General features: G+C 41.2%; 1 protein-coding gene across 5 annotated transcripts in view; it reads left to right on the forward strand.

Moving 5' to 3' along the window:
• CDC123 (cell division cycle 123) overlaps positions 1-11,344 on the forward strand; it is a 59,900-nt gene extending 48,556 nt beyond the window's left edge. For all 5 annotated transcript variants that reach the window (XM_045464576.1, XM_045464580.1, XM_045464579.1 and 2 more), the window contains 3 exons: positions 6,009-6,137; positions 10,110-10,247; positions 11,107-11,344. In XM_045464576.1, the coding sequence (XP_045320532.1) occupies positions 6,009-6,137; positions 10,110-10,247; positions 11,107-11,133 (294 nt within the window). In that variant the 3' untranslated portion in view covers positions 11,134-11,344. The remainder of the gene's footprint in view (positions 1-6,008; positions 6,138-10,109; positions 10,248-11,106) is intronic.
• Positions 11,345-11,950: the final 606 nt, after the last annotated feature.

Raw genomic sequence — 11,950 nt, forward strand, 5'->3', positions numbered from 1 at the left:
CACTGGCCACATAATCACTCACGCAGCCAACATTTATAGAGAGCCTGGAATGTCTGATGCCATGTTTCTAACGAGAAGCTTCCAACAAGGTGATCTCCTGACCTACAAGCAGCTTATCTTCAAGGCTTAAACATTCCAGGGAATTGGCCTGGTAGCAGGCAGGATCAAATCAATTAGTGAGTAAACCTAGCCTGTTACCCTGATGAGCAGCTGAGAAGAACTTTGTATTTAATTCAGGTTATCCATGTATACCCTATGAGGTATGTATCACTTGTTCTCATTTTACACATATTAAAACTGAAGCAATTATATTTTGATGCAGTTATATTTAATGGCATTTAAAAATTTAGAATTTGCCACGGTCTCCATATTTCCCTGGCAAATGTCAAGATCTGCTTTGATTCAATAGCGGTAGAAGGTTGCAAATGTGTAATTTGGTGAAAGAGTTATATAAACGTCTTAACTGAAGTTGGACACGTATACAGAAGTAATTACTGCTGTGATCTAACAGAACTGAAAGTAGTTGTGTGTTTTTCATGTGAGAAGCATGCTAGTATAAACATCCTGACAGTTTCTGAGAAGAGATTTAAACCATGATGTAAAACCCATTTGCATTTACTCAGTGGCACATGTATCACTGTTAGGAACTTTGTTGCATAGACGATTTAATGACAGTTGTAGAAAACTAACTCTATGGTGGTCTCTTCTGTGCAGTAGAATTGAAGTGTGTTTGAGCCTGGCAGTACTTGGATGTGTCTACTTTCTTACTGCAGCTGGGCAAGGTGACTCAGTGTTGATAGATTCTAACCATCATGTATGTCAGAGGTGGCCCATACACTCAGTAGGTCCCGGATGAGGCTTCAGAATATGTATTTTAAGAAGCTCCTTAAGTGATGATAACGCATAACTAGAATTTAGAATAACTTCTTCAGAGACTTGAAAAATTATTCCAGTCTCCTTATGTATTCCTTTAGTGATGGCTGTTGTTTTGTTATTAATTTCATTGCTTTGTGGACTTTGTCTGATCTTGAGTCTTTGATATTGTTGTGATTGGTTTTGCAACTTGATCACTTTTTTTGTGACTGTTCTATGTGTGATTGAAGAATTACAACTAACATCTGAAGTATGCTGTAGATGTTTGTTACATTAAGCTTGGTGATAATGTGAAAATCTATGTCTTATGGACAAAATGATGTCTGAGGAGACCTTCAAGATAATAGAGATTTGGGGGAAATGGATGGGATATAGATGTAACAAGACTGGCCGTGATGTTCCCCAGGATAATTGTTGAAACCGAGTGGTAGCTTTTTGGGGTTCTTTATACTATTTTGTCTACTTTGTGTGTATTTAAACTTTTTCATATAAAAATTTTTTTTAACTGTAAAAACCATGAAAAAATATCTGTATCTTCCCTAATTTTTGGTCTACTTAATTTATCAGTTACTGAACAAAGTATGTTAAAATCTCTGGCTTTCTAATTCTGTCAGTTTTTGTGATAACATATTTTGAGGTTATGTTCTTAGACAAATGCTAGTTTATAATGGTCTTGTTTACCCAGTGAATTCTCATTAGGTGGTGACCTTCTCTATCCCTAAGAATGCTTTTGTGGTTTTCACATTAAAGTATGTTTTGTCTGGTATTAATAGTGTTAGTATAATTTTCTTTTGGTCTTAGAATTTACCTTTTTTCATTCCTATTAGTTTTAGCTTTTAGGTTTTAAGTGTGTGCACATATCTTATAAGTGGCACATTGCTGGGTTTTGTTTTTTTAATCACCAACAATTTCAGGCTTTAACAGGTGAGTGTAGTTTGCATATATTATATTTGCTATCTGAATGTTTTATTCCATCTTGGGTTTTCATTTTGCTTTTCTGTGTTTTTTGTTCTCTCCTTTCATTTATATTACTGGTTTTTGTTTATTCTTTCCACCCTACCCTTTCCCCCTAAATTTTGAAGTTTTGGGTTTTATTTATTTTGGTAGTTACTGTTAAATCTTAATAAGGATATTTATTAAGCTCAAAAGTTAATTTCACTTCCTGTTGCCCTCATGATACAAAGACCTTGGAACACTAATTCCCAGTACCTGCTTACATTTTATGTATGATTTCTGATTTTGAGTTCCACTTGGTATTTAATAGCCCTAAATTAGTCATGACTGTTGCTATTCACTTTCTTTGCTTACTAGTGCCTCTTACCACTCCTCTTTGGATCCATTTTCTCTTTAGTAGTATATTCTTTAGTAGAAATTCCCTCAGCCACTGGCTGGAAGAGTTTTTAGCTTTCAAGCATGAATGGCAAGCTTAGCTGGGTATAGAATTTTTGGTTGACAAGTTCTGTTGCCTCAGCATGTTGAAGACATTATTGCTCCGTTGTCGTTGGCATCTTTTTTCTTTTGTCCTTTTTGAATACTTCCTAAGTCCAAGAATTCATTTCCTTTGTCACTTGTGAGAAATTCTCAGCTATCTTTTTTTTAAGTTTATTTATTTATTTTGGAGGGAGAGAGCAGGGGAGGGGAAGGGCAGAGAGAGGAGACAGAGAATCCCAAGCAGGCTCTGTTAGCACAGAGCCCCACATGAGGCTTAAACTCACAAACCATGAGATCATGACCTAAGCCAAAATCAAGAGTTGGACGCTACACTAACTGAGCCACCTAGGTGCCCCTCAGCTATCGTTTCATATGTTATCTCTTTCTTTCTGGGTTCTGTCCTTTGGAAATCTGTTCAGAGGAATGTTAGTGCATCTCATTTTATCCTCATATGTGCCAACTTTTTCTCTACCTCTTTTCTTTCCTGTACTGTGTTGTGTAATTTTCTCAGATACATCTGGTTTACATCTTTTAGCTGTATCCAACTGGATACGTTTTAACCTTCCACTAAGCTTGAATTGTATTAGCTACATTTTGTCATTTCTGTAGGTTCCATTTGGTAACTTCAGTTCTGTGTATGTTTTTTTTCATAGTATCTTGCATCTTGGGTTTTGATTTCTTCTATATTTTCAGTCTTTTAAAACTGCATTTTTTGATCAGAGTTTTTGAGAAATAATTTACATAAAATTCATCCTTTTTAGGGTGTAGTTCTGATAGTTTAAAAAAATTTTTTTTTCAAAGTTTATTTATTTTTGAGACAGAGAGAGAGCATGAACGGGGGAGGGTCAGAGAGAGACGGAGACACAGAATCTGAAACAGGCTCCCAGACTCTGAGCTGTCAGCACAGAGCCCGATGCGGGGCTCGAACTCACAGACTGCGAGATCATGACCTGAGCCAAAGTCGGTCGCCCAAGTGACTGAGCCACCCAGGCGCCCCTAGTTCTGATAGTTTTGACAGATACATCCAGTTGTATAATCACTGCTACAGTGAACATGTAGAACTCCATCACTCCCCCAAATTTCCTCATGACCCTCCCTGTACCCTACCCCCTGGCAAACACTGCTCTGTAAAACCTTCTGAGTTTTAAACTTTTTAGTTGATAAAACATTTGCGTTGCTCAAAAATTAAATCAATGTGAAAATATATGTAGAAAGTCTTACCCTCTTCCTCTGTATTCCTACAGGTTTACATTTATCAGTTTCTTATATATCCTTCCAGTATTTCTTGATGCAAAAACAAGCAGTATACTTATTTTTTTCATCTTTCTTACAGAAGAGTTAGCATATGATATACACACTGCACCTTGCTTTATATACACATTTGTTTAAAACATTGTATTTTTTAGAGCTTTCCAGTTTCTTCCAATGGCGTAGTGTTTAATTTTGTGGATATACTATATAGTTTAGCTATTTTCCTGTCAATTAATACATAGCTTATTTCTAGTGTTTTACAAACTCCTGTGAACAATCCTCTGTGTGTGTGTGTGTGTGTGTCCCGGCCTGAGCTCTTTGAATGAATAGATTCTGTGTTATTGATCTTTATGCTCAGTGCCTAGCAGTGTTTGGTGCATAGAGATTTATTTGGGCGGGTGAGGGGGTGGTTAGTTGGTGGATAAGTCAGCGTGACCACTCTTATCTGATGGATTGCCTAAAAACAGAATTTCTCAGGATGTCTTGTGCCTGAGATATCACATAAAAAACATGTTACAGCTATAAAATCCTCATTCTGATGGTTTGTTTCATACCTCATTACAGCTGGTTTCATTTTCCTTTAAAGTGGAGGCTGCCTTCTGAGCTACAGAACACACACTGCCAGCTGTCAGTCCTAACGGTGGTGGTCTACTTTGTTTTTTATTTGTTTTGCTTGTTTTTTATAGGATGGCATATTTTTAGTTTACAGAGCTTAATATTCCTATACTAACAAGTACGGTAGGGTTCCCCCCCCCCCTTTTTAATAATGGGGTGGTTTTACTGGTTGTAAAAACTCAAGTAGAAAGAGTTTGGAGGTTAGAAAATACCTATTTTGTTAAAATAAATCCAGTATGTTAAAGACATCTTAGTAATCACCCCAAAGTAAAGCTAACATCACAGAAGAAGATGGTGAAAGGCTGACATTGCACGTAGTCAAACAACGTACAAGTGGTTGTAGAATCTCTGTGAGGAAACAACTCAAGTGGCAAGACTTACGGGCTTTCTCCTGGGGTTTGTATATAGTAGGAAACTTACCAAAAGGTGTGTGGTCCAAACTTCTTGTAATGGTTCTTGGCTACTTACTACACGTTTCTGATGTTTGAAACTAGTCCTAATAAGGTGTTTCATCTTTCTTAAAATTGTCCTGTAACCTGGATGAGAAACAGTGCTAGATATTAATAATGCCTGCTCGACAGTCCAGTTCCTGAGGTGTATGTAATTTTGTACACGCACATCTGATCAAGACGCGATTACATATTTACAGAAAAAATTAATTGCCAGCAACAAAATGGTTCAGTTTTTTTTTTAATTTTTTTTTAACGTTTATTTATTTTTGAGACAGAGAGAGACAGAGCATGAATGGGGGAGGGCCAGAGAGAGAGAGAGAGACACAGAATCCGAAACAGGCTCCAGGCTCTTAGCTGTCAGCACAGAGCCTGACGCGGGGCTCGAACTCACGAACTGTGAGATCATGACCCGAGCCGAAGTCAGACGCTCAACCGACTGAGCCACCCACGCGCCCCTGGTTCAGTTTTATAAATGTTTCCGTGAGAAGAATCAAGAGGAACAATGATAAAGGTTTCAAGGAAACCCTTAATCTACTAAATGTCACATGGATCTCTGTGATCAACGGTGGCTTTAATCTCTTGGCAGGATTTTCCAGATTTCCCAGGTGTGTTTCGTCAGTTACTCTGCTGCTTTATATACTAAGATGCACCTCCCTAACCTAACTCATGATCAGGTCAGAAGTATTCCTTCCTCGAGGCTGGAACCTATCCAATTGCCCACTACTCAGAACAGAAGACAAGTTTCTTTTAAAGATTGATCTGTTTTGTTTTGTTTTGTTTTCATCTTCATGAGCCGCAAGCTCTATCATGCAGACAAAACAAATACTACATTAAGGCATCAAGGTTAGAGAGCACTGAGCATTTTCCGACATCTTTCATGTTTTTTTAAACCTCCTCCCCGCTTTGTAGCAGGCTCTTGAGGGTAAGGAGGGTGCTCTCAGATCTGCCGGCTCTTCCCTGCCTCCGCCTGGCTTCCTCTTGTCAGAGAAGTGTACAGACAGCCTTGAAAGCGTTCCAGTCATGCTGTTTCGGTGGAACCATTTTGTGAGATTGTCCTTTCTCCTGCTTGGGTTTTTTGACTTATAATTTCTGAGTGATTCCAGGCAGGAGGTTGACGTGTCTGCCTTCGTCAGGCCTTTGCTTTCCCAGGCCCCTTCTCTGCATTCAGCGGCAGCCTTCTCTCTGGGCCTGGCACTGCTTTCTTTAGACAGGTGACCCTTTCTCAGCTGGGACCTGGAGGAACTGTCTTTTGAAATGAGTTAAAAGATTTTTAAGATTACCTCTCGGGTAAAATAATGTGAAGATGATCTTCCAGATGAGACAGATGACATATTGGAAGTGTTTGGTTTTTTTCCCTGCTTACTAAGTTTTCTCTCTTCACTCCAGGGGAAGGTGTGGCTGATTGACTTTAATCCATTTGGTGAAGTAACTGATTCACTGCTGTTTACTTGGGAAGAACTGATATCTGGAAGAAACTTAAAAGGTGATTTTAGTGAAGGAGAAGGCCTGGAGCAGGTAAGGGGATAAAAAGGATACCAGGAAACCTTATAATCTACTGAATAATGGCTTGCTTGTTCTTTAGGCATGAACACAGATTTGCCAATAGATACTTGCCTGTGGAGGTGACCAAAAAAGCGTGTGTGTTGTGATTCATTTGTTTAACATTATAAAAACAAATAATGATTATCTTTTATATATTTCCCTAGTTGTTTTTCTTTCTCTTGGCTCCTTCGGTCCTGCCCACATGGAAGAATCTTGACCCTGGGTCACTTTATATGTTGACGCTGATCCTAACCCCACCTGCTGACCCCTGAGAGAGCGAAACTGCAGGTGCTCTGCACCGTCTTTGCCCCATCGAGGGGGCCCTCCTATGGTGTTCGCCTCACCAGCTTCCTCTTCCACCCACGGTGGCCATGCCACACCTCTGCACACCCCTCACACCTCCTTGCGCATCATCCCTTTCCTCCTCAGCAGATGATTCCACGTCCTTCACAGGAAGAAAATCTGGTGTGAATTGACTCCATGTAATTGTCCTCGAACCAACAAGCATCCCTGCGTCCCTCCTCCTGAGTCTAACAGCATGCCGCTCCTTCCTGCCTCTTCTGATACCCATGCTGCTATTCACTCCTTCCTGTCCCTGTTCTCTTCTGTACCCGCCCTCCATCTGTGTTCGCACATCTTCTGTCCTAATAGACAAACGCCTTTTAACACCATGTCTTCAGCCAGCCCTTCTGTCTCATCTTCACAGCCAGACTTTCTTTGAACAACACCTTTGTGTTGCTTTTTTCTACTTAGAAAATTAATACATGCCCCCTTTTTTTTAATGTTTATTTTTGAGAGAGAGAATGAGTACAAGCCAGGAAAGGGCGGAGAAAGGGAGATAGAGGTTCCGAAGCAGGCTCTGCGCTGTCAGCTCAGAGCCCGGTGTGGGGCTCAAACTCAAAAACCATGAGATCGTGGGGTGCTTGGGTGTGGCTCAGTCGGTTGAGCGTCCAACTTCGGCTCAGGTCATGATCTCCCAGCTCGTGGGTTCAAGCCCCGCATCCGGGCTCTGTGCTGACAGCTCAGAGCCTGGAGCCTGCTTCGGATTCTGGGTCTCCCTCTCTCTGCCCCTCCTCGGCTTGCATTCTGTCTGTCTCTCTCTCAAAAATGAATAAACATTAAAAAACAAAAACAAAAAAAAAAACCCATGAGATTGTGACCTGAGCCCAAGTCGGATATTTAACTGAGCCACCCAGGCGCCACAGCCCATGCCCATTTTTAAAGAGAATTCTGAAATTGCCCATAATCCTACCACCTTGAGAACCATGGTTTATATTTTCGTATATCATATTTGGTATGTATAACATATCTATAAATATATATACAAACTTTTTAAATGAGAATGTACTACCTCCCTGTTACCTTATGTGTATTTTTTATATCGTTTTTACAAAGTCGTGTTTCTACCTGCTCATTTTCAAGGACAGAATTAGATTGCCATCCTTACCACTTCCGTTAACATCAGTGCGGGCATGTTTCTGTAGGCACCTACACTCACATTTCCCACTAGTGGGACTGTAGCAGCCTCACTCATGCTAGCGTGTGACCTGCTTTTTGTAGCTGCTCAGTAATTGTGCATCTGGTGGCCGGCTTCCTTCCCTGGCTACCTCTGCCTGCTGCTTCCCACCTGTGCGCCCTCCACCCACTGCCGGGGTGCCCCCGTCCCTGCCGCTCCACGGAAACCACACCCAGCAAGGGCTCCACTGACCCGTTGCCGATGCCAGTGGACGATGCACCGCCCTTTTACCACTTAACCCCTCGGCAAGTGTTACCCCTCTGGGTTTTCACCACACTCTTCCCTCGGTTTCCGTGACACAAGCTCTCCTCCCGGCCTTCTTTCTGCTTTTCTGGTGGCCGCCTCGCCTTCAGTGTGCACATCTTTTCTCTTGTCTCCGTCTGAAAGGCTTCTTTTCATCCTTTCTCTGTCCTGGGCCCTCTGGGGCCCTGTTCTTCTGGATGTGGCTCAGATGGTTATTTTCCCTGTCATGGCTCTTGCCCTGCTGTGTCGTACTTCCCTGTGTCCAGCCTCAGATTGTAAGTTTCTGAGCACAGGGTAGTATCTCTCGTGTTCTCCGCAGACTGTGCAGCTTGGCACAATTCTGGCACAGCGGATTTTTGTGGAATTAACGAGTGCAGGAATTTTCTTTGTGCTGGCATCTTAGATTTGGGGGCCATTCAATCTGAGCGTCAAGGAAAGAGAATGTAAATTATTCAGCACAGGGTTATTTTTAAAGATGAGGGACACAGTCAGTGGATAGAAACAGTTTGTACAAAATTCACTCTATGATCCAAATCTTTTCTTTCTTTTTAATTTAAACAACGTTATATTGGAGGTCAGGGGAGGACAGGGAACAAGAACTGGCTCCTGCTTTTTCCCCGGTGTCATGTCCTGCTGTCTCCCCATCCTTACTCCCCACCGCTAGAGAACCGGCTTTCCTTCTGGGCCTCGCAGTCCCCGCTGGCTGTGCCCACTGCCTTTCAGGCCATGCTCAGTCCCTGTCCGAGTCCCCAGACCTCATGAGGCTGCTTTCGTCCTGCTCTTCAGTCCCCATGGCCCCTCCTCAGCAAGGTCTTACCATCCTGGTGAAGTAGCCTGTGTTGTTCTCCTCATATTATGGCACCCGGATGTTGTGTTTTTCTAATACCTCTTACTTTCTGAAATGATCTTGCTGTTGTAGTTATTTGCTTGTTTATTGGCTGGCTGCCAGTCTGGTTTACCAGTTGATCTTCTATACCTAGGACAAGGTGAACACCACGTGGATGTTTCCTAAGTATTTGTCAGATGATTGGTCTGTCTGTCATAAGATACGGCCTGCTTTCTAGGGCTCTGCGGTCCTGTTCTACTCCAGTTCGTGGCCTGTCTCCATCTGCTGGACCCCATTCATCCCTCACCTAGATATTTGCCACCCAGGAAGTCCAAACCCGAGGCCTTCTGTCTCTAAAATCCTTTTTTGGCACAAGGCAACGTGTAAATATTAAATGCAAGACTCTAAGCAAGTACGTTGAAGAATGTGAAGACTTGTTAAATGTGAAACTCAAATTTGCAGTTTTCCATAGGTGCTGAGAGAGATAAATAAGTAAGTTAAATGACTAAGAGAAGCACAAAAGTGTAGGGTCCAGGGCAGTACTTCTCAACTGTGCACCTGTACAAAATGATAATACTGAGAAAGCACTCCAGCCTGCATGAGATTGCTCAAGGCCAGAGAGAACTAGCCATAGGCCTCGGGCCCATTCCGGGGCTAAGGAACCCATAACCCATATGCAGGACACAGTGGCTGGTAGCATTTAGGGCTTGACCATAGCTCTCCATGAGGACACTGTTTTCAGATACTATGTGTTTATTTTCCAGTGAACATGTGGAAGTATTCTCTTTTTTTTTTTTTCCTGTTTATTTTGAGAGAGAGTGTGCGCATGAGTGGAGGGAGAGGACAGAGAGCAAGAATCCCAAGCAGGCTCCGTGCTGTCAGCGCAGAGCCCAGCATAGGGCTCGATCTCACAGACTGTGAGATCATGACCTGAGCCAAAACCAAGAGTCGGATACTTAACGGACTGAGCCACCCAGGCACCCCCATGTGGAAGTATTCTTAAAACCTTGGTGTTTCTTTCACTTCAGAATCTTATTTTCTGGGATACGTGGGTGGCTCAGTCGGTTAAGTGTCTGACTCTTGATTTTGGCTCAGGTCACAGTTGTGAGAAGGAACCCCAAGTCAGGCTCCTTGCTGGGAGTGGAGTCTGCTTAAGGTTCTCTCTCTCTCTCTTCCTCTGCCCCCTCTCTGCTTGTTTGCACATGTGTACATACACTGTCACACTCAAAAAAGTCTTATTTTCTTCTCTACCTCCTACAGAAGGGAACATGAAATTGTTATACTAGGATCTTTGTCACTTTGACGAATAGACTTAAAAAGATAATTTTTCACAGACTTTCCCCTTTTTTTCTTTGTACAGGATTCTCCAGCTTTCCGTTGCACAAACAGTGAAGTGACAGTTCAACCAAGTCCCTATCTGAGTTACCGACTTCCCAAGGACTTTGTAGACCTGTCTACTGGGGAGGATGCTCACAAACTCATAGATTTTCTTAAACTGGTAAAGTATATATATACTTAGTACACATATGTGTACACCTTTGTTTTCAAATTTTCAAATTGACTTTGTAATATTTCATTTTAGTTATATATAGTACCTAGGTTTTATTTGGTGATTATGAATTAATTGGGCAGAATTTACTGAGGTCATCTTATAAAGAAATATATGAAGTAAGCTGAAGGAATAATTCGCTTAGAATGATAGGAAATGTGTTTTATGATGTTTATGCTTTTTGAATAATTTTCACAGTACTTCTGACTTCTTTTTTAAAATTTTTTTAGTGTTTATTTATTTTCAAAGAGAGAGAGAACACAAGCAAGGAGGGGCAGAGAGAGAGGGAAACAAAATCCAAAGCAGGCTCAGGGCTCTGAGCTATCAGCACAGAGCCCAATGCAGAGCTTGAACTCAACAAACCATGAGATCATGACCTGAGCCAAAGTCTGATGTTTAACTGACTGAGCCACCCAGATGCCCCATAATACTTCTGATTTTGAAGGAAGTCTGTATACTGTTATTGGGCTAAGAGAAGATCCAGCTCTCTGTTGTGGTTATTCGGGGGTGGGGGGTGGGGGGAATATGTGTATTTGTACTTGTGTGTTTCTGTGTGGGAATGTTTGCGCATGTGGAAGAAAGTCAAGTATTCAAATAGCTGAGGGTAATGTGCCCAGGAGCCAAAGTGATAAACTGGTCCGATGAATTAGTTAAGGCATATTTTTCCGTCATGATTTTCAATCACATCATTGACCAGGGCCTCTAGAAAATTCTATTTGCTGACAGAAAAAGTGATCTTGGCTGAACATATCTGAACATATCTGAACTAGAATGTGCTGTTTTAATGTATCTTGGTTTCCCTTGACAGAAAAGAAATCAGCAAGAGGATGACTGATTACAGTGCCAGAGTTAAGTCCGAGGTAAAGAGGAGACCACCTTGGTGTCAAAAGGCTGCTCTGAGCTCGCAACTTCCTGTTCCCCCTCTTGGGTCAGGGTGGGAGACAGTGTGAAATCAATAGCTTTTTATATCCATGTATATTAAGCTGGAAGAAAATGGAGGGACTTTGCTACCTGTAAAAATAAATAATAAATAGATCTTAAACATAGGAAAGCATACTGTTCTGATGATAAAATACCTTCTGTGAAATACCTCACTCTTTTGGCTCAGTCTGTTTAGATTTACCGATGTTTCTTGTGCTGTTTTTATACCTATTGGGTAGATGGGCGAATTTATATTTGTTATACAGAAATGGGTTCTTGTTTAATCATTACTTTTTCACAGAAAAAAGTTGAACCTTCTATTACTGTAGAAAATATTTTTCCTACTTTGAGAGAATTTTCATATAAGTTTTCTACTGGTTTATCTTTGGTTTGTGTGTCGGTAAAATAATACAGACTTCTCAAGCTATCACATAACCTTGAAAATGTCAGTATATTACAACTAGTCTAATATGTATTAGTAAAATGATCACAGAGTTAGAATTTGGCCTTTTTAAAAAATACCGGAATTTTGGGGAGGTAAGTTCACTTAGGCCACCATTTTAGTAATTATTCTTCAGTGCCCTAATTGATGATGAGGATATCATCAATACTAATTTACTTAGTACTTACTATATACTGAGACACTCTGCCATGTGATCTTTGTGTATTGTTTTACATTGTGGAACAGTTTGAAGGAAATCATTCCTAGGGTATCTATGTAGTGTGTATGA

This window comes from Leopardus geoffroyi, chromosome B4 (assembly GCF_018350155.1).
Source record: "Leopardus geoffroyi isolate Oge1 chromosome B4, O.geoffroyi_Oge1_pat1.0, whole genome shotgun sequence".
NCBI lineage: Eukaryota > Metazoa > Chordata > Mammalia > Carnivora > Felidae > Leopardus > Leopardus geoffroyi.